The sequence below is a fragment of the Canis aureus genome, chromosome 5 (assembly GCF_053574225.1).
Source record: "Canis aureus isolate CA01 chromosome 5, VMU_Caureus_v.1.0, whole genome shotgun sequence".
NCBI lineage: Eukaryota > Metazoa > Chordata > Mammalia > Carnivora > Canidae > Canis > Canis aureus.
Window position 1 is genome coordinate 22,756,561 of NC_135615.1, and position 27,442 is coordinate 22,784,002.

General features: G+C 41.4%; 1 protein-coding gene across 5 annotated transcripts in view; it reads left to right on the plus strand.

Annotated features, from left to right (window-relative positions):
• FAM107B (family with sequence similarity 107 member B) overlaps nucleotides 1-21,361 on the plus strand; it is a 70,709-nt gene extending 49,348 nt beyond the window's left edge. For all 5 annotated transcript variants that reach the window (XM_077897143.1, XM_077897142.1, XM_077897145.1 and 2 more), the window contains exons 2-4: nucleotides 9,807-9,990; nucleotides 17,412-17,562; nucleotides 18,574-21,361. In XM_077897143.1, the coding sequence (XP_077753269.1) occupies nucleotides 9,863-9,990; nucleotides 17,412-17,562; nucleotides 18,574-18,690 (396 nt within the window). In that variant the 5' untranslated portion in view covers nucleotides 9,807-9,862 and the 3' untranslated portion in view covers nucleotides 18,691-21,361. The remainder of the gene's footprint in view (nucleotides 1-9,806; nucleotides 9,991-17,411; nucleotides 17,563-18,573) is intronic.
• Nucleotides 21,362-27,442: the final 6,081 nt, after the last annotated feature.

Genomic DNA, 27,442 nt, shown 5'->3' on the forward strand with positions numbered 1-27,442 from the left:
AAAGGGGAGATAAATGACCACCCAGTTTTGCTGATAAGAAGACTGAAGCATAGAGATTGGGAAATTATCAGGATTTTCAGGGCCTTGGCAGACTCAGGCTGTGGGCTCTGCTCTGTGCTTTGGCCTCATCTGTCTGGCATTTTCATATCTGCCCCCCTGGCCCCCCATGTCCCTCTCTGTCACGTAAGTCCAAATTGGAAAGGTGAGCAGAGCAGAGACCAAGATTGGGTTTATCCATTAAACTTTGTCTGAACTAGTATACGTGTAGTGTATGGTCATTCATTTCACTTTGACCAAACATTAGTTAATGGAGGGGTAGATTAATGAATTAATTTGTTGGAACTATTAAACTGTCTAACTTATTGAGTGGCTGCCGCAGGGTAGGTATGGTGTACGGTGGATGTTTTCCATAGGTTTTCTTTCATGCTTATAACCACTCTGTAAATGTAGTAAGTAATTTATATAAAATCACATAACTGATGAGCAACAAAACCAGGATTCTAATCCAGAATAGGTGGTCTTGAAACCTGGTCTCTTTTTCCATTATATACTGTATTACGTCTCATAGACTGAACAAAGTATAAAATAACAAAGTTCTAATTACATAGCAGCAACCAAATGACCCCTAGATAGTAATTTTAATAGCAATTTAATATGTACTGCATTGAACCCAGTATACTGTACATACAGAGAAGGGCATAAGCCAAAAAGCTGTAGTAATTGGTGAATTTTCGGAATGAACAGGCCTGTATAACCAGAACATATATCAGGAAGCAGAACATTATCAGCACCCCAGAAGCCCCCTTTATCCCTTTCTAAGCCTAGCCCACTCCAAAGATACCCTTTATCCTGACATCTGACACCAAAGATTGGTTTCGCCTGTTTTTGAACATTATATATATGGAATCATCCAGTATGGACTCTTTTGTGTCTGGCTTCCTTTGCTTAATATTCTGCTTGTGAGATTCAGCCTTGCAATTGTCCATTCATTCCCTTGCTGTGTAGTAGTCCACTGTCAGTGTACCATAATTTACTTATCGATACTACTGATAATGGACATTTGGATCACTTCTGATGTGGAGCTGTCAATAGCCACGCTGTGAATGACTTATAAAAGCCTTTATGTGTTTTAAGGAAAATGTGTCTTTCACTTCCTTCTGTCCTCACTTTAATGTGATAGCTTCTGCAAGATGTTTTCAGTTTGGTGTTATAAAGCTATGATGTTAGGTAGGGAAGCTTCCAAAATCTTCTCAAGAGAGAAAAATCATCCTGTTTTAAAGTGAAACTCCGTTCTTCCCTCTCTATTCATTATCCCGGTCCAGAAGAATGGAGTGCCCAAAGAGCATCCTTTTGGAATCAGACCCAAGGTCAAATCCTAGTCCTGTTCTTTAGTAGCCATGTGATGCAGTACAGCAAATAACAGTGTTATCATTACTAATTATTATTTATTGCCAGTGACAGTGCGAATAAAAGATGACATCTACTGAAGGTTAGCGATTTCTAGTCCCTACCTTTGGTATACATTTTGCATTTACTCTTCCTAACAACCCTAGGAGATAATCTGCCTTTTTTTTTAAAAAAAAAAAGTAGTGAGATGACATGTCCAAAGACACACAGTAAGTGAGAAATCTGGAATTTAGACCCTATTCATGTGATCTGGAATCCATGTTCTTGAAGCTGTCTGAGCCCCCTTTGTAGGCCATAGGGAGTAATAACCCCTCACCTCATAGGGCCTCATCAAGGATTAAAATATGGGGAGAAACTTAGGTACACCTTCTAGGGCAGATGCACAGGGATTCCCAAACGGATTTCTTTCGTGGCATATCTCTGTGCTTTCAGCCTGTACTTCTCACAGTGCTGAGGGCCAGGGTGAGGCATCCCTGCTCTTCTCTGGGTTGTGGTTTTGATGATGAACACCTGGTTATTCGTGGAGCTGTCGCCACCTTCTGGTTGGTCTCACCTCAGCCAGACCTGCTTAGCTTTGATAAGGGCCTGTGTTCTGTTTTCCCGATGTTTCTTGCCTCCCTTCCCATGTTCTAAATATAAAATATGTGCCTTTTTTTAAAAATAAAAATACATTTTTAGGGAATGAAAAAACTGATGAGAAAATGAGTTTGGTATTTTCCCAAGGGCGTCACCGTTTGGCATTTGTACAGCAGCATACTTGCAGCCAATTTATTGCAAGTTTGAAGTGGCGACAGTAGTGGAGTGGGCAGAGCAGAAAAAGTAATGCTTCTGTGCTTGTGCAGATGGCTCTGGTTGGCTGTCATTTCTAAGCCTTAGTTTAGGTTTGTGGCCACTAAGGCCCCTTGGGCTGTCCTAACGCCTTAGGGTACCAGTTGTCACTGTTCTTGATGAATTTGCAGGTTCGCCTGAGGACCAGGCTAGTCAGGAGTTTGTCAGTGAAACCCTTGGCTGTTGGGGAACCATTCTTGCCTTAACTCACTCTGCTTCACAACGTTCTTCTCACAGCTGCTGCCCTTCTGGGAATAGTGGGTGCCGAGGGCAGGCTTTCCATCCTTAGCTGACCTGGGCCTGGACTTGGCCTGCCTGCAATCTGAAGTGACTTGGCTCTATCAGAGTTTTGTCAGAGGGTCACTAGAATTTGTTAGAGCCAGCCTGTGAAACAGCCACTCCCAAAAAATGCTTTGGAATTACTTTTAACTTGGCAGAAGTAGTTGTAGCGATTCAGAAGTTTAATTGTTTTGCTTTGACTGGTTATAGTATAGCTGTAACCTGTAGGACACCTGCATTCATTGCCATGTTTCAGGTGTTGTTTAAAAGACTTCAATTATTAGTGCTTCTAGGTAGAATTTGATATTAAATATTTAGGTAAACGTAAAACTTAGTATAATCTCTAAATTTGAGGTTTAAATCTCATAGGATTAGGTTTTAAATTTTATCTTTCTTATATGCAGATGAACTACTAATGTCCAAAATAGTATGAAGAGGAAACTGCAATATGATCCAAGAAATACTTGTTTTATTAATCTATATAATTTTTCTGTGGGAATGGTTATTTACCTCTGGAAAGCAATCAACACAGGATGCCTGGTGTAGGCATGGAGTGGGCCCAGAATCAACCTCCGGTAGGGAAAACAATGAAAAGCAAGGATTCAAAATCCATTATAATGTTGGGATTTCTTGACCTCGGGAATAGCAGAGTTTAGTAACGACTTCTGTTGATTTGCAGAAATTAAAGGCCGAAGTCTCATCAGGTGGTGTTTTTCAGTGTATGCCATTTGGGCCTGCGGCCTCAAAGGTCCTCCAGGCTCTCGTCTAATGCCTTTGGGTACTAGAAGGTGTCCCTGCCTCTTCCTGGTCTAAGACTGAGTTTTTAGGTTTGCTTCAAATATCTGCCTCAGATGTACTTAGTATCTAAGATGCAATTCTGTGTTGTTATTCAACTTCTTAAAATATTTCAGCAAACCCCCTTTGTCTCAGAGCAGTATAAAAGGTCCTTTTTTCTCTGTCAGGCCTGTTTCTTGCTGTTCCCTATACTCTGAGCCATTCAGAACTCCATGGAGCACCTTGAAGGTGTGATCAACCTTTTTATACTTTTCAGAAGGTTCTTGATATTTGTAGCCTGAATGGGCCTTAGAACCATTGACTCTTATCAGTGAGGTCTGTGGGTCATTTAGTCAAACTCTTATGTTTTTGAAGAAAACAAGGCTTATAGAGGTGAAGTTTTGCATGTCAGGTTTCCCAGACCTCTAAATAAACTCTGTCATGGTGTTGGTCACATAGTTTATTTAATAATAGCTTCTATTTGTTGAGCTCCCACAGACATGCCAGAGATTGTACAGAGTACTTAAATCTACATTTCAGCCAGTTCTTACAACAGTCAGTTTAACAGATGGGCGAACGGGGAGTCAGGGAAGTTAAGCTCTGTTCAAGATTTCAAGCCAGTTTTATTTCTCCTACACTGAGCCAGCACTAGTTTTCCCTTATCAACTTGAAACTTAAACTGATTTGTAACTTTTAAAATTTTATCTGATCAGGGGAGTATGACAAAAATGTCTTCATGTTTATTTCTGGAAGAGTGTTTCATGTAGTAATAATAATACCCAAATGCCAAGTACTTTTCCTTCCAGATAGTTCTGTCTCATCTTTTTTGTCTGTCAGGCTTCTGGATTGCCTGATTCTCCGTGAGGAGACCTGGTTTCTCAACTCCATTCTCAGCCCTGTACAAAGGCCTTGTTGCTAGGACTTCAGACAGCTCAGGGGCTCCCTCTACTGGGAGTTAACCCAGGACTCTGTTACCTAATTTAAACATTTATTGACTCAGTCCTGGGAGTCTGAGGAACGTGAATATAGAACAGATATGGTCTTTGCAGTGAAGAGTTGACGATATATATTTGTATCGCTGGAACAGTAGGTTTGGGGATTGGTGAGTAGTAGGAAGAGGAAACAGAAAATTCTTTTGTTGTTGAGAAGTCAGAGACTTTAGTTATTTTATTTTTTTTTTATTTATTCATGATAGTCACACAGAGAGAGAAAGAGAGAGAGAGGCAGAGACACAGGCAGAGGGAGAAGCAGGCTCCATGTACCGGGAGCCCGACGTGGGATTCGATCCCGGGTCTCCAGGATCGCGCCCTGGGCCAAAGGCAGGCGCCAAACCGCTGCGCCACCCAGGGATCCCCGAGAAGTCAGAGACTTTAATCGCAACTGGGGAATTAGGAAAAGTGTGGAAGATGTGACATTTATCTGGATCTGAAGGGATGAGTGAGATTTGGCTTTGTGGCAATTCTGGGATAGGGTAGGAAGAGGATCAGCATCTCTGCTGGAAGGAATGGTGCTAGCAAAGGCATGCCGGTGAGGAATGCAGGGAAATGAAAATTTGGGGGAGCAGTGCATGTTTATTTTAGTTTAAGTAGAGCTCAATTGGAAGATAGGATCTCTGAATGGAAGAGTTCCCTTAGGATCAGGATGGCATTTTCCAGTCTTGGTAGCGATGAGGAAGATGGTTGGCAGAGGGAAGAAAGTTGAATAAGAATGTAGATTCCACGTGTTGGTCTTGGCTCCAGGGGGGAAGTCACTGAGAGATGACCAGAATCCAGATCCTTCGCAGCCACTGCCACGAGTACTGGATGGAGCTTTTATAGAGGTTGCTCCCTGCCAGTTCACCCCCTTCTTCCTAAGTGACCTTTGCCCAGACTCCGGCCTGGTCTACTTCATGAGGGGCTATAAGGAAGCCTTAGAGCTACACTGGACTCAGGCTGAGAGCCTTCCGTCTCTCATGTCCCAGTCCCGGTTGTGAAGATGGGCCAGTCAGTGAGGAAAGAATTTGAAGGGAAGTGTTTGCACCTTCGCCTGCAGCAGAACTCCTCCTGCACACCCCTTCCTCCACCTGCAAGGGTGTCTGCTTGAGTCCAGTACGAGACACGCTACCACCTTCCTACACTGGTCCTCTGGGAGAAGAGCACTTCCCAGATACTAAATCTAAAGAGGAATCAGAAAAGTTTCCAAGCTGGAACTTGTTTTCTAGATTCAGAACTGAAGCCTTTTCATTCTGCACACTGGAAGTTCTCTGAGTCTTGGCACCAGGGACCAAGATGATGCCTGTACCCCGGTGCTGACAGGAGAGATAGGGTGAGTTATGTTGCCTCTGCTAGTGAGAACAGGTGAATGGAGGGGCAGAGGATGGGGGCTGGCAAGGCGGGGATGGCTGAAGTGAGAAACCGTGGAGGTCAGATTAGTGAGACAAAGGAAAGAATCACCCAGGGGTTGAGTTCTGACTGCCTTCACAGCCTTGCTGTCACCGCTTGGATGTCTGTCCAGCAAGTACCTCAAATTCTGTGTCTCCCAAACGGGATTCCTGGGCTCATCTCCTGTCCAGCTCCCCTCACGGCCTCCCTGCCTGAGAGCACGGACTGACCTCCTTGTTGCTCAGGCCAGGAACCTCGGAGTCACCCTTGATTCTCCTGTGCCTTTCACACTTCATATCCAGTCCTCCAGGAAGTCCCGGAGGCTTTCTTATCAGAGTCTATCCTGACCGTCTGTCCTCCCACCTGTGCTGCAAGCACCCTGGTCTAAACCATCTGTCACCCTCATCATGGAGATAGCTTCCTGCCTAGTTCTTTCCCTGCCTGCTGCTGCTATTCTAAATTCTGTAACTAGAGTAGTCTTTTAAAAATAGGAGTCAGATCTTGTCACTTTTCTGCTTCAAACCCTGAATGGCTTTTCCACTATCTCCTGAGTAAAGGCCAGCAGTCCTCACGGTGGCCCTCATGCTCCCACAACATCTGGCCCTTCCACCCCCATTCCCTCCCTCAGCTGTTACCTCTGTATCCTCACCGACATTCCCTTGCCTCCAGCCTCACTGGCTTCTTTGCTTCTTCTTGTACTCACCAGGCACACTCCTACCTCATGGCCTGGGCATGAGCTCTTCCCTCTCTGTGGAGTGCTGTTTTTCCACAAGTCCACAGGGCTCACCCTCCTGTATGTAATACCTTAGGAGGCTGTAATCTGTTTTGATTTGGTGTCATGGAGGTTACCCATGGTTTAGAGCAGAGAAACAGATTCTTTTATGGAATCCTTTAGGCCTTCTTATCTACTGATTAATGAGAATGAAACTACTGTTGGTTTTTAAAGACAACTGGGACTGCACAGAGGTGTGTATGGTGCATTTCACATTTCATCCAAGGAGCACAATTTTGTGTGGGGCAGTGCATTAAAGGCAGGCCGGCTGTGATTGGTTCACTAATTCGCCATTTGCAAGGTTTGTGTTTCTCCAATCATTGAAGGTGGTAGGCGTTCTCATTATTTTTTTTTTTAAAGATTTATTTTTTTTTTTAATTTTTATTTATTTATGATAGTCACACAGAGAGAGAGAGAGAGAGAGAGAGAGAGGCAGAGACATAGGCAGAGGGAGAAGCAGACTCCATGCACCGGGAGCCTGACGTGGGATTCAATCCCGGGTCTCCAGGATCGCACCCTGGGCCAAAGGCAGGCGCCAAACTGCTGCGCCACCCAGGGATCCCAGGCGTTCTTATTTAAAAGATCAATGCATGGGCAGCCCGGGTGGCTCAGCGGTTTAGTGCTGCCTTTAGCCCAGGGCATGATCCTGGAGACCCAAGATTGAGTCCCACGTCAGGCTCCCTGCATGGAGCCTGCTTCTCCCTCTGCCTGTCTGTCTGTCTGTCTCTCTCTCTCTCTCTCTTTCATGAATAAATAAATAAAAATCTTTTAAAAAATAAATAAAATAAAAGATCAATGCAAATAGTGTTCAAGGAACACTTGGTGTAATTTGTTATATATGTCTCAATGTTTAGTAATTTTGAGCCTCAATTATGCTGTTGAACCTAAAATATATAAATGAATAACACATCTGCAATGTTGCTATTTTAGTTGATTTATTTATTCTTTGGATTTTTAACCTCTTTATTTTCACATAATCTTCAAAAGATTCGTTATAAAAATAGCAAATATGATAGAGCATGAGTTTTGAGACCAGCGGGCATTCATTTTAGTTCTTTACCTTACTAGTAATTATTAGTATAAACAAGTTATTTAATGTTTGTTTCTACATTTTATTGTCTGCAAAGCAAAGATTCTAATTCTTTTCCTCGTTGGGTTGTTGCTAGGATCAGATGTGGCATGTTGTATGTGTTGCTAGGTTAGGTACTGGCTCTGAGTAGTTGTTGGCTGCCACTTGGAACGCATTTCCCTTTGGATGTGGAAGAGTACAATGGTGTTTTGGGATAGTTCAGGAAGACATCTTTAATGACTTTGAAAGCAAAACTCCTGTTTGTAGCTGAGTACCACTGAACCCATTTTTTGTTTTTGTTTTAAAATTTTTAGTTGAAAACACCTCTTTATTCTTTCCACTGTCTACCCCCCACCCCTTGTCCAGAGTCCATGGAAACATACCATGTGTTTTCTCCTCCTTTAGTCTGTGAGCATATAAATAAGCACACAGTTACTTAGATGTTTGCTCGGTGGGTTGATGTCATGGGCAGAAATAAAGATGGAGCTTGTCTTCCGTTAAGGAGCTTATTTCTGGAGGACCTCTCTACTTTTTCAGTTTAGACCAGATTTTATTTGGTTCAGCATTTATTCACCTTCTACCATGTACCAGGCACATTGCTGAACTCGGGGATTTAAAACTACAAAAGAAGTGGTTCTAGTTCTTGGGGAGAATAGACAGAAACATGTGGTTACCCTGTGTCGGTGCATTTCATGACGAAAGTACATCACCACCACTGCTGGACTGGGAAGGCATGTAGGTGATGATTATCTTGCTGTCCCAGGGGAGGTGGGGCAAGGTGGCAGTATTGGGTGTGAGCCCATTCACATGCACATCTTCCTCCCAAACTTCCCCTGTTCTGTGATCACTGTTTCATTTAAGGTCATAAAGCTGACCAAAGGATTAGTAAGCATGTTCTCTGGACTTCCAAGGAAAGGCCCAATGTCAAATACTCTGCCTTAGTCTGGCTCTGCATCTCCTTTTTGGTTTGGGAAATAAAATCATCATGCAGGAACAGGGAAGCAGAAAATGCCACATTAGTTATCTTGAAATATTGGCCAGATTTGTTTTGAGGGCAAGGGAACAGGATTGAGGTCATCATCAAGAGAAGAACCTAGGAGTCTACAGCAATGGGATGCCTGCCTGATGGATCTGTGGGCTACTTCCAGCAGGATGCCCATTAGCCTTCTTGCTCCCAGCTCTTGCCCTCACTGAGTGTGTTCTTATGTCTCATTAAGGATCACATATGTTCATGGAGCACTCACCTTGTGCTGCACACTGCCCCCGGATAGCTACAGGGGTATGTGTCCTGCTGTTCAGGAGCATCTCTTATTGGGGAGGTCATGTACACTTGAATCCTAGGATGAGCAGCTCAAATTGAACATGGAGGAAGGGACCCTAGGGATTATCATCTGTTCATTTCACCGTACTGGTCTGGAATCTGAAACCGGAAAGGCTGTGTATGTCTCTGCCTAGGCATTACATCAATTTTTCTTCTTCTGTACTCCAGTGACTGCTTGTCCTCCTTACTAAAAAACTTGTGTGGATAGGCTTTCAATACAAGGCATCCTCCCTTCTTCCTCTCTGGAACTTCCTTCCTTCCTGGAACTTTTCTAGGGCGTGTGTGTGTGTGTGTGTGTGTGTGTGTGTGTGTGTGTGTGGCAGGGGGTAAGACCAAACCACTGCCCCCAGAAGCATTTGCTTTGAGAGCTAGTAACAAGCAAAATCTGTAGTATTGGCAAAGCAGGGAAGAGCGGGGGTTGGGATTGCAGGTTTAAGTGTGGTGGTAAGAGGTCAGACCTCTTTGAGGAGGTGACATTTGAGGAGGGACCTGAGAAGATGTGAACAGGGTGCTCATGAGAGGGGAGAGGAGACCCCGGCCGGTGGCAGCATAAGGAACAGAGGGCTCTGTGTTCCAGAAACCTCCTGATGTTGATGGATATCAGGTGTCTGTACATTGTCAGTGCATAATCATTTGGGGCGGTGGAAAGCAATGAAGCACTTCAGTCAGGTGGCCAGGGTGTTGCTTGTTATGGGGTTAAGTTGGACTTGAGACGTGTTGGTGGGAAGCATCCTATGTGACCTGAAATTCCTCAAGGTGTGAGTAGTTGTGACCAGAGTCAGATTATGGGACCCCTCTGCTTTAATCACGGGCAACCCAAAACAACAAAGCCATTCTTCTTCCCATGGCTTTCACAAAACTTCACATATTTTTCCATGAAGCAGCCAAGTGGGCCCACAAGGATAACATGTTGGCCAGATTTGTTTTGAGGGCAAGTGTGTTACACAGGATGTTTCAGCAGAAGAGCTTATAGATTATCTCCCCTTTGTATTTCAGACGGCCCATCTGAGGATACCGACCTTAAGGATACATATCTCATCCCAAGAAACATCATGGCCGAGCCAGACTACATAGAAGATGACAATCCTGAGCTAATTAGGCCTCAGAAACTAGTCAATCCTGTCAAAACGTCCCGCAACCATCAGGATCTTCACAGAGAACTTCTCATGAATCAAAAAAGGTATTATAGTGGTTTCTCAAGCAAAGTTTGACTTTGGGGACTTTGACTTCAGAGATTTTTTTTTTAATTCTTTTCTTGACTATATTTAAGGCTGTCTTATTCCTTCTAGTCTGACCCAGGGCATCCCTCCATGTAATAAGGTCATCTGCGTAGCTGCCACTACCACTCTTACTCCATGATCTACAGGACTCTGTCGCCTTCTCAGATGGACATATATTGTAGAATTTGGATGGAAGGGGATTGATTAAGGATAAAAGATAATATCCTAAGTTGAAGAGAAATACATTATTTCTTGGATTCGTAAAAACTCTGAATTTGCTCCTTACGTTTGGGGAAATGTAGGAATCACATGTAATACTGCCTGCTTTAGCCTTTGTGAGTGGCAAGAAGTCTCTAGAACTACATCAACTTAATAATAGACAAGAACCCTTTCTTTTTTTTTTAAGTAACATTAAAATTATTACTATGATCATTTTTATTGTTAATTTTTTTAAAGGGAAGAAAACATTTGCCTTTTATCTTCTTTGTAGACCATTTGTCAGCTCTACATGTGTCATAAAAATGACAAAAATGTTTGGATGTTGGGTTGACGTAGTCTGCTTTTTAAGTGATTTTGGGCAGGGCCAATTGACTAGGCGAGCTGAAGATACAAAGGTACTTTTTATGTATTAGGACACAAAATTACTTACATTGTCCAAAACCTATTAAGCTTCCTGTAGAGCTATTCTCAGACCTTCACAATGAAATTGTCGATCTGAATTGTGGGACCACAGGTCAGTCATCCCCTCACTCTTTGCCAAGCAAGCCCTAGTTAGCTAACCATTGAACTGAAGGATATGTAGACCAAGGTAAGCAGAGGGTCATGTTTTAGACAGAAGGCCTAATTTAAAAACAAAAAAATATAAAGAGGTTGTGAAGGGGCAGTCCTCCTTCCCTCATGTACCCCTGCCAGAATTTGTAACTCCTGCTGAGGCATTCATTGTCAATCGCCCTTCCTCCAGCCTGGGAATGTGACTTACTACCTTCTTTTTGTTACCAGCATGTACTAGTATGCCATTGGATTCATGCTGATGAAATTGAATGCAAGTTTGATCCATTCTGAATAAGTGCTTAGCTTCTAACTGTCTTTGTCACATAGAAGGAAAAAAAAATACAGATTTGGTATCATCATGCTCAAAGCAAAACAAGAATATGTACATTCCTAAGTAGGCCACAGAATTTGGAGGCAGTCTTGTCTGGGAAATGATGCCTGCATTTTGATACGAAGATCACAAGTTTGATATGCTCCAAAAGAAGAGCAGTCAGCACTAACTACTTTCCTTCTTGGACCTCAGTTCCTTTATCTGTAAAACGGGAATAGGGGACTCCATTGATCTCTGAGGGACATTTTCTCTCAAACAAGGGTTGGTTTGTTTTTCTGTTCTATTTATGAATAAAGGCTCCAAGTCAGAATAGAGGCAAAGGTAAAACCAACATTGGCAGAACAACTGTTCTCTGAATTAGAGGCTACAAATTATTCCACAGAAATGTATTTAGCACCCTGGGTTATATATCTCTAGAAAGTAGAGAATCTGTTGCTAGATTTTCTAGAATACACACTTTTGTGAAAATGGACCTCCCTTCTGCCTGATGTTCTCTGGCCTGAGGTCCCTTGTCCTTGTTCACACGGTGACTCTAGCCAGGCCCAGCTCAAGTAATCTGGGAGATCAGTCTGTTCCCTTGAGTACCACAGTGTAGAGAGGATGTCGCTTTGAGGTTAGAGGGAAATCCTCCAGATCCTGGTTTGCCATTTGACTTGAGCTACCTTTATGACCTTGGACAAGATCCGCCTTCCTGAGATGTGGCTTCATTTATAAAGTGGGGAATAAAAAAGATCCTTCTTCTAAAACTTAAAGAATAACAGGTCCAAAGTCCTACTAAGATGACTGGTGTATAATAAATATAACAAACAGATGACTCTGCCATCCATGGTCTGTTCTCAGGGAGCATCTTCAGGAAATCCCCATTGCTTCTCCCTCTTTTCCTCTGAGGGGCGCTGGTATGGCTTTTGAAGTACATCAAGAGGGGTGGAGGGGGAAGGCAGTAAGGCAGGTTTCCAAATAAAATGAATGTATCTCATCCTATGTTTCCAGGTTTTTCAAGATAAAAATCGTAGTTTGGTGGGGGTCCTCTCATTAGAAATTACAACTGGTTTGTGAGAAACCTCTCCAGCGGTTTCTTCTCTTTATTCACCTTCCATCATGTACTTGCTAGGGACTTTGGTTTTTTTTTTTTTTTTCCTAAATTTTTGTGCCAAATGACAGGAAGTTTCACATGGATAATATGTGTGTTTGGTTATACAGGATAATTATACTTGATTACCGGTTCAGATCGTAACAAAAGTCTGCTTACTTTCCTACAATTAGTCAAGGGCCTTCCCGTATTTTATCTTACCCAGTGATCTTTCCAGTAACCCAGCGTGTATTATCGTGGGGTCACCCTTATTTGATCTGTAAATAAGAGAAAACTCAGAATAAACATGGAATTAAAGGCAGTTCATATAGATAAGGCAAGTAATATTATTGGGAAAAAAAGAGAAAAGAGTGGAGACAGCAGTGAGATCAGCATGCAACAGGTGTTCTGTGAAGCCCTGCACCTTTGCATATGCACAAATATGGCTCACAGCCCTGGAGCAGGTGGTTCAGAGTTTTTCAGGTTACATTTTAGAAATCAAGATAAAAGCAGCATCACTACTTTTACTTCTAAGTATTTTAGCTCTGAAACCTATACCCTTTCAAGGATCTAATTCTGCTCCTCTACTTCGCATCCTCAGACCTAGCTGAGTTTCAGATTAAAAATCTTTAAATTTTAAACTGGTGACAGTCTGCCATTTTGTCTGATTCTGAGGACCCTTGGTCAGGTTCTCAGGTTCTGTATGTGTTACAATGGCATCATTTCAAGAGGCATTATTTTTCGTAGTTGACAGATGGGTGTTCAAGAGGTCTCTTAAATAGAGATATTTCTCATATAACCTAGAGAGGTTCTGTTTTCTCTACTAAGTGTACTTTTGGCCACAAATATAGAATATCCAGTCACTTAAACATATCCCTAAAATCCCTAAATTATTTGACTTTACCTTCCAGTCAGTGGTTTCCAGTTCTCTATGCTTTTAGTTGATCATTTTACATGCTTTGCTAGTCATAGAGTTCTTCAATAAATACTTGTTGCTGTACCACATGGAAAAAAATAACAGGAAGTTGAATTACAAATGTTTGCTTTTATAAGCCATGTAGGTAGACATGGCTCAAGCCAAAAATGTAGATAAGACAGGCCAGGGCAGCCCCAGTGGCTCAGCGGTTTAGTGCCGCCTTCAGCTCAGGGCCTGATCCTGGAGACCTGGATAGAGTCCCACATCGGGCCCTCTGCATGGAGCCTGCTTCTCCCTCTGCCTGTGTCTCTGCCTCTCTCTCTCTCTCTCTGTCTCTCATGAATAAATAAATCTTTAAAAAACAAAAAAGAAAGAAATCCTTCAATCAGTTTTTCCTCTGCCTGTGCCTCTGCCTTTCTCTCTCCCTCTCCGTGTCTCTCATGAATAAATAAATGAAATATTAAAAAAAAAAAAAAAAGACAAGCCATACCAGGAGATTCCAAGATTAAAGGTCAAGGGCTTGAAATCCAAAGGCAGCCCTCCCCCTTCACCCTAAGAACAAGATTAGGCCAGGAGATGTTTGGCTGGGTGGGTAGGGGGTTTGTTCTGTTAGGGTTTGCACCCGCCCTTGCCTCTGGCTCCATAGGCTTTCTGCATCTGGGATGGAGGTAGAGTGAGTGTAGACCCCTTCATTCCACCCCTGGATGTATTCAGCAGTTCTACTTCTGTGAATCTAGCCAACAGAAATACTTACATAGGAGCGTAATAAGTATACACATGCAAGGAAGGTCATTGCCTCATTGCCTTTAATAGGGGACAATTGAAAACAGCCTAAATGTCTGTCAAGGGAGTGGAAAATTATGGCATTTCTGTACTGTGGTATCTTGGGCAGATGTTGGGAAGAATGAGGAAGAGCTCTGTAAGGCTATAGAAAGTATGGAAGAGCACAGACCAAACTCTTAGTTATCTCTGGGTGTAGGAACAGGAAGCATTGTGGGACAAGGGCCACCACGGTGTACCTTATACAGTTCTGTCCACATAGAAGAATACAATGTAAGTGGTACTCCCAAGATTGGTTTAACAGGAATAGTTTGGGTGTGCTTTTACTCCTTATTTCACATATATTTATGTTTCCTAACCAATTTTTTTGTAAAAAGCACATACTAATTTTTCTAATTTATTTATTTTGGGGAGGAGGGAAATTATTGAGGGAATTATTGGGGGCGGGGGCGGGGCAGAGGGAGAGGGAGAAAGAAACTTCAGATTCTGTGCTGAGTGGGGATCCTGACACAGGTTTCGATCTCATGACCCTGAGACCACAATTTGAGCTGAAACTAAGAGTCAGATGCTTGACCAACTGCACCACGCAGATACCCCTAGAGCACATAGTAATTTAAAAATTGTCTTGGCCTTCTGTCATGTCATGGCCACTGAAAGACTCAGAAATAACTGCTGGTGTTGATTGGTTCAAAGCCACCAGGACTTGAGCACCTGTCAGTCATAAAGGAATTGAAACTACTTATTAATTATATATGTCAGAATTGATTAAAGCAAATCAACTGTTAACCAAGCACAGAATGACATTGTAGTCTTTATGAGATTTGGAGAGGCTCATTTCCGTCTTTGGGCACGCTTTCTGCAATCTGATCCAGTTTTCAACTCATAATCATATGGGCAAAGCTTGACTTTTTCCATTCAGCCCAGAAAGTGAAGTGATCTGCTGTGATAAAATATTAACTAAATTTGTATGACTTTTGACTGCTGTAAGTGCAGAACATTTATCAGATAAGCACCATTTTCCTGAGCCTTCTGTGACTAAATATTTTGTCTTACTGCCACCATTGTGTAAAATCTTTGACTAGAAAATGAATACTGGATATTAGTTAAACCCATTCATAGGCTGCAACAGAATGTCAGCTTAGTGTTCATACATCAAAGTTTGTTCAACAGCCTTTGCATAATCCAGAAGAATTTAATAACCATTGAGGTTAATTTTGTCAGTAAAATAAAGGGAAAGGAAAATGTTTGAAATTTAAATTACGCAGATAGCTAAATTCTCAATCCTAAAATTTAAATCCCTTAATTCTGTCTGTGGTATCACACTGAGGCTTTTTAATAGTCCTGAAACTGAGTGGGTCTTTACTCAGATTATCTACAAACAAGTTTTCCTACATTTGCTGTGAGCAAAGTACCATAAGCACATAATATTTTTTTGCACATATTTAATTTCCAGAATCATCTGTCCATACTTCTGTAGATATTATAAGATCTTAATAACTGCAAAACAAACTATAAATTATAAAAGTTACACATGTCTTTTGCTGCTTTTTTTGGCTGAATTTTAATACTTTTCTTTTTTATCAAAAGTTCTAGTGAAAATTGGCAAAGTGGAGCCATATGTTATTTTGACTATCTTTTATCGATGGAATATACTGATCTTTACTCTGTAAACAACAATTTTGAAAATTTTCTGATTTGAAAAAAATGTAGATAGGAGAGATGCCAGAATTTTTAAAAACTGTAGTTAAATAAATGAAGCAGTGTGAAATTAAGAATTCATTTGTAAATGTGGTAGTGTGTACCTGAAAGACTCTGAGATGAGTGTGTTGTTAAGTTTCTACAACCAGAGCACACACTTTAGTAATTATTTAACAGTTTCTTAGATGACTCCTAGATGCTGAGACCCATTGGTTGATTGACATAGTGTAGAGAACAACCACCCAGGTATACATTCCTGATTTAACAGACTAGCAATCACCATCAACAGGACCAGGAGGTGCATGGGAAGGTGCTCGGGTTCATCTCAGTTCTGGGTGGATTCAGCAGGGCCTTTTGTTGCTGCCCAGAAAAGCCTGAGTCACTGTCAGGTCAAGTGTGCACGTGTGTGGAAGCATGAGAGTAAACACCCGCACCATCACTTACACCATGTGCTGCCTGAAATTGACAGTGTTCTTCCTGTTTTGTGGTTTCATTTTCATTTTAAATGTTCTTACTAAATGTTAATATCAAGTTGAGATGACTTACAAGCTAGTGGAGACTTGCTACAGAGAAAGGGAAGACAAGAGAGGCTGGCTGAGCGAGCACCTTGAAAGCCTGTCCTACAGAAGTCTTAAGGAAATGGTAGAAAACTGAGACAAGGAGTGTCCTTGCTAATGGTTAAACATAGACATTCCATCTAAGGAAATGCCCTTGACTTACCTCAGACATTTTGGGTGGAGGGGTAGTAGAGAATGGTCTAAGTTTTGGTTTTGTTTCTCCCATCTAAAGAGATGGCAGCCTAATTTATCTCTTAGAAATGTAGAACTTCCTGTAACCTGGTTTCCATCCATCAGTAGAAAACGACACATCTGAAGTGGTTCCATAGTGAGGAGCCCTGGGGGTGATGGGATCAGAGTTCCCTGCTGCCACACATCCCCAGGATTGATGACATTTTAGACATCTCTGGAGATATTCAAGAACCCTCTGACAAAGTTGAGAATTTTGGAAGGGTCCAGTGCCATTTTGCTGTTTAAATTTCTGTGCTGGCCTATCTTTAGGCTGCTTTTAGTACATGGGATCAGGGGCTCCATCTTGGGAAGCTTTCCCTAAAACTTCAAGTGGAGGCACCTCATATTCTGGGCATCTCTATCATCACCATCTCCATCTCTATCATTATCTTCTTCACTATCTCCATTGTCTTCATCTCTGTCTTTTTTTTTTTTTTTTAAGATTTTATTTATTTATTCATGAGAGATAGACGAGACCCTGGCAGAGGGAGAAGCAGGCTCCACGCAGGCAGCCCTATGTGGGACTCGATCCCAGAACTCTGGGATCACACCCTGAGCCAAAGGCAGACGCTCAACTGCTAAGCTACCCTGGCATCCCTCATCTCTGTCTTCTCTGCCATCTCCACCATCTTTATCTTCTCCATCTCCGCTATCTCCATTGTCTTCATCATCATGAGTGATCGTGATTGAATGAGTGATTGAATGAGCATGCTATTCCAACCTTCCCCACTCTAAACCTTTGCATAGGCTAGTATCTGGCACATAGTGGGTGCTTAATACATTTTTATTGAGTGAGTGGATTTTGCTAACTCCTGGAAGTTGTTCTTGCCCTTTTTTTCGTGTTTGAATTTCTCATACCTCCAGTATTGACTAACTGGTAGCAGGCATCATAGTAATGTTAACTTGGTAGGCTCATATTCCGTGGCTGACACCTTAAATTAAGTTTCTGTTTATGAAGGATGTGTCCATTAGATTAAACCCCCCCTTTTTTTTAGGTTTTGTTGTTATCTTTTTGTTATTTTTTGCAGGGGTCTTGCCCCTCAGAACAAGCCGGAACTGCAGAAGGTGATGGAAAAGAGAAAACGAGATCAAGTAATAAAACAGAAAGAAGAAGAAGCACAGAAGAAGAAATCTGACTTGGAAATAGAACTATTAAAACGGCAGCAGAAGCTGGAACAGGTGAGAGTACTGGGGATGAAGATTGTCTTTTTCCTTTAATGAGTTATATTTGACATATATATCAAGTATTGTATAAGTTTAAGGCATGCAGCATGTTGAATTGGCACATTTATGTTGTGGTATGTCTGCCCCTGAAGCTTAGCTAGCCCCTCTATCACATCACATAGATACCCTTTCTTGTGGTGCTGGCAACAGTTGAGATCCCGTCACTTAGCAAGTTGAATGTTCATAGTAGAGTTTTGTTGATTGCAGCCAACAAAACTGTACTGTGTGTATCAGGTCTCCAGGACTTATATAGCTACTGGTTGTAAGTACATACCCTTAAACAATCTCTCTCCCATTTCCCCAGCCCCTGGAAGCCACCACTTTACTCTCCTTTACAGTTTTAGTGGTTATCTTTAGAGTCTACCTATGAGAGAGATCATGCAGTATTTGTCTGTGTTTGACTCATCTCAAATGTTATTATTTTTGTCCTGAGAAATAAGGATATTGGAACAAGCCGAATTTGCCAGACATAGGCGATGTAAATGTTTTTTTGCACAAAAGGAAAATATGAGCCACAGTGTTAGCAAAGGGGCTAAAATACATTCAAAGTAAAGACAAAGATTCTGCTGAGGACCTAGATTCAGGAGGCAAAGCCCAGACTGGGAAATATCACTGAACTCACAACGGAGCATTGGGAGCACAAGCAGTCGAGTGAACTTGAACTTCACTGAGATTACATGCAGAGTCAACTGTGCCCTGGTCTCAGGATCTTGTTTGGTTAGCCTTGATGTTGGGTTCTCATCATCTCTGGCATTGCTGGTAGTACCAGCCAGGGAGCTGCTGTTCCTGCACAGGATGACTCCAGGGCCTGTACACATATGCCCTTTTATATACATGTGAGGTGAAGACCAGGGGAAACTTTCTCCCACTGGGAAGTAGAAGGTGTTAGGGACTTTGGAAAGAGGAGGAATATTTGCAAAGCCTCTCAGTATGTGAATAATTTTCCTGTTTCTGAATTTCATTTAGCAAGAACTTGAGAAGCAGAAATTGCAAGAAGAACAAGAAAATGCCCCCGAGTTTGTGAAGGTTAAAGGAAATCTCAGAAGAACAGGCCAAGAAGTGGCACAAGTGCAGGAGTCCTAGGCCCTGGCGACAAGAGACCACACATGCGCCACACCCACTCACTCCGTGGGGAAGCCGTGAGCAGGCGCCTCCTCGACACTTAATCTCAGGGCCAGAGCCCCTGGAGAGAACCCCAGCCAGCAGAGAATTGTTACTTTAAAAAAGATTTGGCTTTGATTTTCCTACAATCTAGGCGGATAAATGATCTGTGATGGTTGCAATTCCTATTCACCAAACGAAGGACGTTGACCAGCACTTAAGTTGGGATAAATGAACCTGTGTTCATAAGACATAAAACAAAAACACAAACACCACAAAGCAGAACAGAAAGAGGACATTGGAATAAATTCTTGAGAGTTGCACTACCTGGTTTTTCTTCCAGTCCAGGTTTAACGGGGCACAGAGCCTTTTTTCTTTTAAATCTAAAGAAAATGTGTTTTGTTTCTTCCTTTAGTTATCTGATCATTTAAATCACATAGGAAGGTGTTTGATCTGTTACATCCAGTATTTGTAAATTTCCTTTTGCGAATCTAGAATTTTCTTGTTTGGTTATGCTTTCACCTGTGTTAGATCGACACCTGACAATGTTAATGTTGAGCACAGATGTTAACGTTAGTCGGCATTAAGATTCAGGAAGAGGGTGAGAAGTTTTAAAAATTTGGAGGAAAAAAATACATAAAAATTCGGAAACAAATATATGTAAAAGATAGGAAAAAAAACCCCACATAAATCTTGATCTTATTTTAATTCCTTTTGGTTCTCTGATACTAGAATGCTCCACAGTGATTATTCCAGTTCAGAGAAGGCACATCATATAAATCCATTTATTGTTTTGATAACTGGTAAGAATTTTGTTTGCTTTTTCAATTTCTTGCTGAGCTAGTCCTTTTATACATGAAACAATCTCCCGATCCTTCAGAGAAGAAAAATGAGTCCATGTAACGCAGCTTCAGTGTCAAAAGTAGAGGGTCCAGATCTTTGAGAACAGAGTGGGGAAAGCTCCCATGAGAAGCTGGGCAAGGAGGACTTCTTTGGGTATTTTAATGTGAAACAAACGTAGGCTGGTCTCCAGGAGGCCGAGCTGAAAGGTCGGTGGTAGCATTTGTACATTTTGATTTTCATTAGAATCCCAAGTTTTGGAAACCAGATTCAGGATCACATACTGCTTTGCTTTTTTTTTTTTTTTTTTTTTTTCTTGTGAAGGAAGATTGCTCACCGCTCTGTTGGTGGTGACGACTACTGTACTGCATCTCAGGAAGTGCTGAGGTGAAGGGAAGAGGCTGCCTGGCGTTTGCACGCTAGCCAGTTCGCGGTCCAAAGTGAAGTCCCAGTCCAGCAGCAAAGTCCTGATGCAGAGTGCATTTTTTTTTTTTTTTTTACTGCTGGTCTGGGCAGGGATATATTCTACATGAGGTGATCGGAGGAATTGAGGAGGATTCTGTGTGTTTCCATTGAGGTGATTCGGCCAGTCACTCTCACATCGAAGAGTCGTCTTAAACTTCCTTTAAAGGCTCCATAGGAAACTGGATCCTGAGCTTTTAATCCTAATAAGCATTGTAGAAATTAGCTTTCTATGAGAATGCTTTAGTTTTCATAGTCAACAGGCTCATATTCAATCCTCATGTGAACTAGATAAAGGTAAACACGATGACAATATACTGCTAGAGGACAGGTCAGTCACACCTGACTTCTCCTCAGTAAATATCTCTGAAGAGAATATGAGATGGTTAAGATAAAATGTTGCTCTATGATAGTTTGTTTTCGAAGGATGGAACGGTAACTATTTTTCCATCCTTCTAGCTTTTGCAGGAAGAAAGTCTGTTAAATGATCATCTTGAAAATACATTCTGATAGCACATTGACTGGAATGCTTTCTTTGTGCATCTGGACTCATGATGAGATTTGCGAGGTGAGGATTCAGGACTGGTCATAGCCTTTCACCCGACTGGATGTTGGATCTTAAGTCCTGTGCCCTTGAAGCAGTTCTGCTGCTTGATAACATTCTCAAGGGTGCTGACAGGCCCCGGTAGCAGGACTGCTTCTGTTGCCACGATTCACCTAGAATTCGTTCTTCACCGGGAAGAAAAATTATAAAAGCATTTCCCTCCCAATCGCACTCACCAGACTGCACAGTGACATGTAGTGAGTAGTACAAAGTCTGGCCAAAAGACTTGTAAATAGTGTGAAGTGATGTCTCGGGACCGGACAGTGGAATGTACAGGTAGAGGAGCTCTGCGAAGTTGTCTGCTCCGCTCGGCTCACAGGCCTGAGCTTCAGGGCGCCCGTCTCCGCTCCACACATTGATACTGTACAGTCCAAACTCCTAGGACTCGTGAACATCTGAGCAGTTTTGTGCTTTGAGCCACTTTTTGACAAAGAATGGCTCCATTTTTCCACTCTATGGTTTTCTTAAAATAGTTCACTGTTTTATAGTCTCCTGGTAGTAAAGTAGCGTTGCTTTCTAAGCTACAGCAAACAGTTGACTTTATTCTTCTACTCCGAAAAATCTTGACTTGTTTGAGTGTATATAATATATATAACGGGAGCCTTAATGGTTTGTTTTCATAATTTAATATTTTTTGTATTTGCTCTTGTACAATTGTTTTTAATGGAAAGTATTACAGACTTGAGGGTGGAATTCTTAGAACCAAAGTTATTCTTAATAAAAATCACCACATGCTTGGACCATGAAGCTGTGTTTGTCTGATCTGTTGGTGATGGATGTCTGGCGCTACAGGTAGGGATGCTGTGTTCAGCTCAAGGAGCAGAGAAGGTGCTTTTAGGGTCTCCCTTTGGTGACCGCCACCCCCTCCCCGCCCCAAATCAGTTACCTCTGCCTTGTTTCAGGCTGACAATTCACTGTGTCAAATTCATGCTTAGAAATCATCTACTTTTTGTATAAAGAATGTGGTATTTTAGCCACTGCCATTCCTTCAAAGTATTCTGAATCTTCAGGGCTGGGGAGGACAGTGGGAGGTATATTTTGGTAGGGGCCATTTTTTAATGCTGTGACCTAGAACGTGTGACATACCTGAACTGTGACCATGAGATTATTCTACTTATTAAGGGAAATGAACCTTAGCCTCAAAAAGTTACTTTGGGAAACTGTACACATTGATTACATTGTACTATTAGTTACAGTAGTTCAGAGGTTCTGGTCTCTCTCTGCCTTTATTTTCTAACCCCTAATTACTACTCCATTTGATTACCCAGCTCCTGGTGTTTTTGGACTCCATTTTGATAATCAGATCTACTCAGGGCAGCGCAGGTTTCCTACCTCTCAGGGTTTGCCATGAGTTCTAAAGGCCAGTGCCCAAGATGGGCTCCAAGATGATCTGAGCTAGAGTTGCATTCTTGGGCTGCAAGCAGCCAGTTTCCCCAGGGGGGCAGTTCTGAGGCTGTGGCTCCGAGCCACGCTGTGCTTGTTTGTTACTTAGAGTAATACTCCTAGATTTGAAAAGAGAGGGCAATTAAAGTCTTTGATAACATTTAAAATGCCAAGTGCAGGGAAAAACTCTTAGACTAAAACTGCCAGGCTTACATTTACTAGTATAATGAGAAGCGAAGTGTTTTCTTTCTAAGGTCTTAGGGTAAATAAAATCTTCATGAGGTAGCCTCACAATGATAATTTCTTCCTTTCTGTTTGCTCTTGAGAAGATGCAGTCTGATGATGATGAACTAGGGATGTTTTGAATGTCTTCCCACTTGTTCCTGGGTGTCCTAGCAAGGTGGTAATGGCCAGCTAGAGTCTGGTAATAAGGACCCTTGGTTATTTACTAAGAAAGAGTGTGCTGCTGGGATGTTGAGGCTCCCAGACCCCTCAAGGTTAGGGAATATGTTTGTATGTGTCAATGTAAGTATCTTTCTGCACATTTGCATTGATAGGTTTATATCTCTAGTTGTTGAAAATCATGAGTTCATATTAATACTCTCAAGTCTAACCTAGTAGTACTTTCTCACTTTCCAGTTTCCATAATTGTGGCTCCTTTCTCTAGCATTGAGAGAAAGGAGCAGTAAGTAACCTGCCTCCTGCCTTTGCTCAGCGCCATCCCCACTCTGGCCCTGCCTGGTGGCTTTGTGACTGGATTATTAAGGAAGGAAAGAAGGAAACATGTTTTCCTTGGACATTTAAACATTTATTGTGAATTTAAACTAGTTAAATCATCTCAAACCTCTTAAGCTGCAGATTTAGTATGCCTGGTTATTTTTTACCTTTCAAAAACTCAAACAATATATGAACCACACTTGTCCTATCAGGTCGGGTTCTCTAGAGAAACAGAACCAAGGAGAAATAAGAAAGGTTTAGTGAAAGATTGGGTTGATTGATTGATTGATAGGTAGGTAGCTTGCTAGATAGGCTTATGAGGAATTGGCTTACACAATGATGGAGGCTGAGAGGTCACACCAACTGCTGTCTGCATCCTGGAGACCCGGGAGATCCAGCCAGTGGTGTGATTAAGCTGGAGTCTGAAGGTGTGTCTCCCAGTCTGAGGACAGGAGAAGACCCCAGTTCCAGCTCAGAAGTCAGGCAGAGAGCGAGAAAGGGAGTGAAATTCCTTTCCTTTCCCTTTTCTGTTCAGGCAGGCCATCCGCGGATTGGTTGAGGCCCCTCCCATCCTGGGGAGAGCAGCTTACTGACTGAACACACTGATCCAAATGCCAGTCTCCTCTGGAAACACTCTTATGGACACACCTAGAAATTATGTTCACTCTGGGTACCCTGTGGCTAGGTCAGGCCGACACAAAGCCATTATACTTGAATACAATGGTTAACACATTATTAAAACTAACTTACATAAATCTATTTTATAAGTCAACTTTTGAGCTTTATGTTAAAAAATGTGTTACTTTAGAAATGCTTTCCTACTTTTATGGCTGTATTTACTTTCCTATCTTCCTAGGGATTTAGTCATAACTCACTCTATTGCCTGGGCTTGTAGGAATCTTACACCAAGCCTAAAAGAAAAGGAATTCCTCAGGCCGATAACGTCATCTAAGGGCACAGAGCCTGGCCACACAGTGCAAGTCGATTCAACCATGAACTGTGGATTAAGTCTTTTTAGAATTAATTCTTACTTGCTTTGTCATGGGATTTTTTTACTATCTTAACATATATATTACTTTAAATTTTTGGAACTTGGTGTCTTTACCAGAAATGAAGTATTCTTTACCCTTGCATGGCCAGCATTGCGTAACTTGTCCTGCCTTTAGGATACATTGATCTTGTTTATTAGCATTATTGAAAATTAGATGCGCCTTATCAATATCATGTAGGCTCAGTAGGATTATATTGAGTTTAATTAGTAGAATCATGTTGAGATTTTGTCTAAAGAATCATTAGGTCTGTGAGGCAAATTCTTTGAGACATACCTGCCTATTATCTTGGGCATGCTGTCATGTCCATTTCAATTTGTTACTGGGTCTAATCAGTGACTCTGTTTCTATTTGTTCCATATATGTGATGTGACCACTGATGATGATCAGTATTCCTTCTTCTTGTGCTACTTTTTCTTGTTTCCTGTATAGATAGCTAGAAATAAGCACATGCCCTTGCTTTATGAAAATATGTATTCTTAGAACAAAATACTCATATAGAAATAATTCCTTAAGTGTATCCATCCTTATTTTGTCTTGTTTTTAAAGATTTTATTTTATTATTCATGAGAGACAGAGGCAGACACAGGCAGAGGGAGAAACAGGCTCTATGCAGGGAGCCCGATGTGCAACTCGATCCCAGGACCCCAGGATCATGCCCTGAGCCGAAGGCAAGACGCCAAACCACTGAGCCACCCAGAGATCCCTCCATTCTTATTTTGTATTAAAATTCATTTTTCTCTTTTGGGTATCACGAATCTGGATTCAGCTGCTTAACCATTTCCATCTCCTTTTCTTGGATGCTCAGAATTTTATAACTTGGCTAGTGGAAGCCCCAAGGTTATTCCTGTGTTTTCGGAGTTTTATGAAATACTGATCCTAGCAGGAAAGCATCCTTACTTTGTTACAACGATAGGATGTTTCAGACCATCCTAATTTTTTTTCCTGACCTAAAACATATATGTGCCTTTCAAGGAGTCCTGGTTCCTCTTGATGGAGAATGGAAATGGGGATCACTGTCTGGCATGAGGGGTGCAGAGGGGAGTTAGTGGACAAAAGTGCTCCTGCATGTTTAGTAGTGTTAGAGCTACAGGATGTGAAATCACCTTGGGTTTTCCATTTTAATCCTTTAGGTGGTTCTGTCCTATGTTTCTTACAGCATGAGTCTCATTGAACCAGAAACTTTTTCATTACACTTAGACTTACAGAGATCTTTTCCTTTAATGTAAGAATTATGAAGAGGGGGGTGGGCACACCTGGGTGGTCAGTCGGTTAAACATCTGCCTTCTGCTCAAGTCCTGATGTCAGGGTTGGAGGATCGAGCCCCACATCAGGCTTACTCTGCTTAGCGGAGAATCTGTTTCTCCCTTTCGCTCTGCCCCTCCCCACCATTCATGCTCATTCCTGCTCTCTCTCTCTCTCAAATAAAATGTTTAAATAAATATTAAATAAATAAAATCTTAAAAAAAATTATGAATGGGGACCTGCCTGCCTAGGTATTAAAACACACTTGTAAGCAACAGTAATTTAATTGGGCTGATACTGGCCCAGAGTAGACACTCAATGGAATGGAATAGAAAGCCCAGAAAGAGACTCATTTATATATTGAAGTTACTTTATGATTGAGGCAGAATTTTATTTCACATCAGTTAGGAAAGGGTGTACAAGTCAGTGAAAAGTTTTGGGGCCACTGGATCTAACCAAATACATATTCCTCTACCTAACACCATGTGTGAGACTGACTGCCAAATTTATTAAAGTGTTCACATAAAAATAAAACTATAAAAAAAAAAACTATAGAAGTATTAGAAGAAAGTATAATGGAATATTTTTATAATCCTGGGAACAGGAGGGGCTTTCCTAAACAAGACATCTAATTCAAAATCTATAATAAAGAAAACTGGCAGATAGAACTGGTGAAAATTAAATGTTTTTGCACAAAAAAATTTGTAAAGGTCAAAAGGAAAGTAAGATCTACATGTATAGCAGCAAATGAATAATACCTACATTGCATACATGTCTTACATACATGTCTACATCATAAAATATCTATATCAATCCAATAAAAAAGAACATACGTAACAGGCAGTTCGCAGAAGGAGAAATACAAATGGCCCATCAATATGTGGAGAGATGCTCAATGTCACTAGTATCAGCAAAAGGCAAATTAAGATGAGGTAATTTATGCAAATATTCACAAAGCAAAGCTTAAATAGATTGATAATAGCTATTATTGGTGAGGATGTGGAGAAATAGGTACTATCACATAGACACCTTTGGTGGGAGTGCAAGTTGGTAAACCCAACTTTGAGACACACACACCTTCACACCCTCTGGAATGAAGATGATCAAAAAGACAAAGAGGTATTGATAGGAGACTGGTGAGACTATAACATGGTACAGCCACTTTGGAAAAGCCTGGGAGTTTCTTAGCATGTCAAACATAGATCTATTATGACTCAGCAATTCTGCTTCTAAGTATATACCCCCAAAACAAAGTCTTGCACACATGTTTGCAGCAACATTATTCATAGTGGCTAAAAAGTGGAAATGACCCAAATGTCTATCAGCCATTTGGTGGATAAGCAACAGGTTGCTGTATCCCTACAGTGGAATATTACTGAGCAATAAAAAGGAGCGAAATACTGATACATGGATAAACCTCAAAAACATCATGCTAAGTAAAAAAAAGGCAAATACCAAGGACCACATAGTGTATGGTTACATTTATATCCAATGTCCAGAAGAGAGAACGGAAGTACAGTAGTGGTTGTCTAGGGCAGGGGGCAGGTATGATGGGTTGGGGAGCCACTGCAAATGGGCATAAAGTGCCTTTTTGGGGGTGATGGAAATGATTTAAAATAAAATCGTGGTGCTGGTGGCACAACACTTTAAATATGCTAATGATCATTAATATAAATATAGTAATACCCACCTAAACTTTTATGGTATGTAATACATCAGTAAAGCTTTTTAACACATACATATCGTGTGACACACAATTAGAGCTCTAGGAATTTGGCCTTCAGGAATATCTATACACACAAAGGTTGTTGGTCATTTCTCAGGAGAACAACCCAACTATACAATAGTAGCTTACTAAATTAAGTATAATAATACATCCCTATTTGCTATTATGGACCTATTATATTATGCTACATATATAGAAATAAGACTGAAACTATCCTGTTATACAAAACAGCAAGCTGAGGAACGACACAAAGTATAATCTCATTGACATGAAAAAAATTTAAAAAATATATATATATAGCCATATAGCCATATAAATGCTTACAGATAGGACCGGGAGTTTATTGATCATGTCAACAGTGGGGAAAGGGAGGGAATTGTGGCCAGAAATAAAAGGGTGCTGCCATGTATATTTTTGTGCAATAAGAATGTGTTCATCAATGACTATTTAAAAGGCCATAAGTCACTTGATGGGATGAGCACTGGGTGTTATGCTATATGTTGGCAAATTGAACTCAAATAAATAAATAAATAAATAGCCATAAGTAGCAGGAGTGCCTGGGTGGTGCAGTCAGTTGAATGTCTAACTCTTGATTTCGGCTCCCGTCGTGATTCAGGGTCATGAGATCGAGCCCTGCACTGGGTTCCCTGCTCAGCACAGAATCTGCTTGGGATTCTCTCTCCCTCTCCTTCTGCCCCTCCTGCTCAT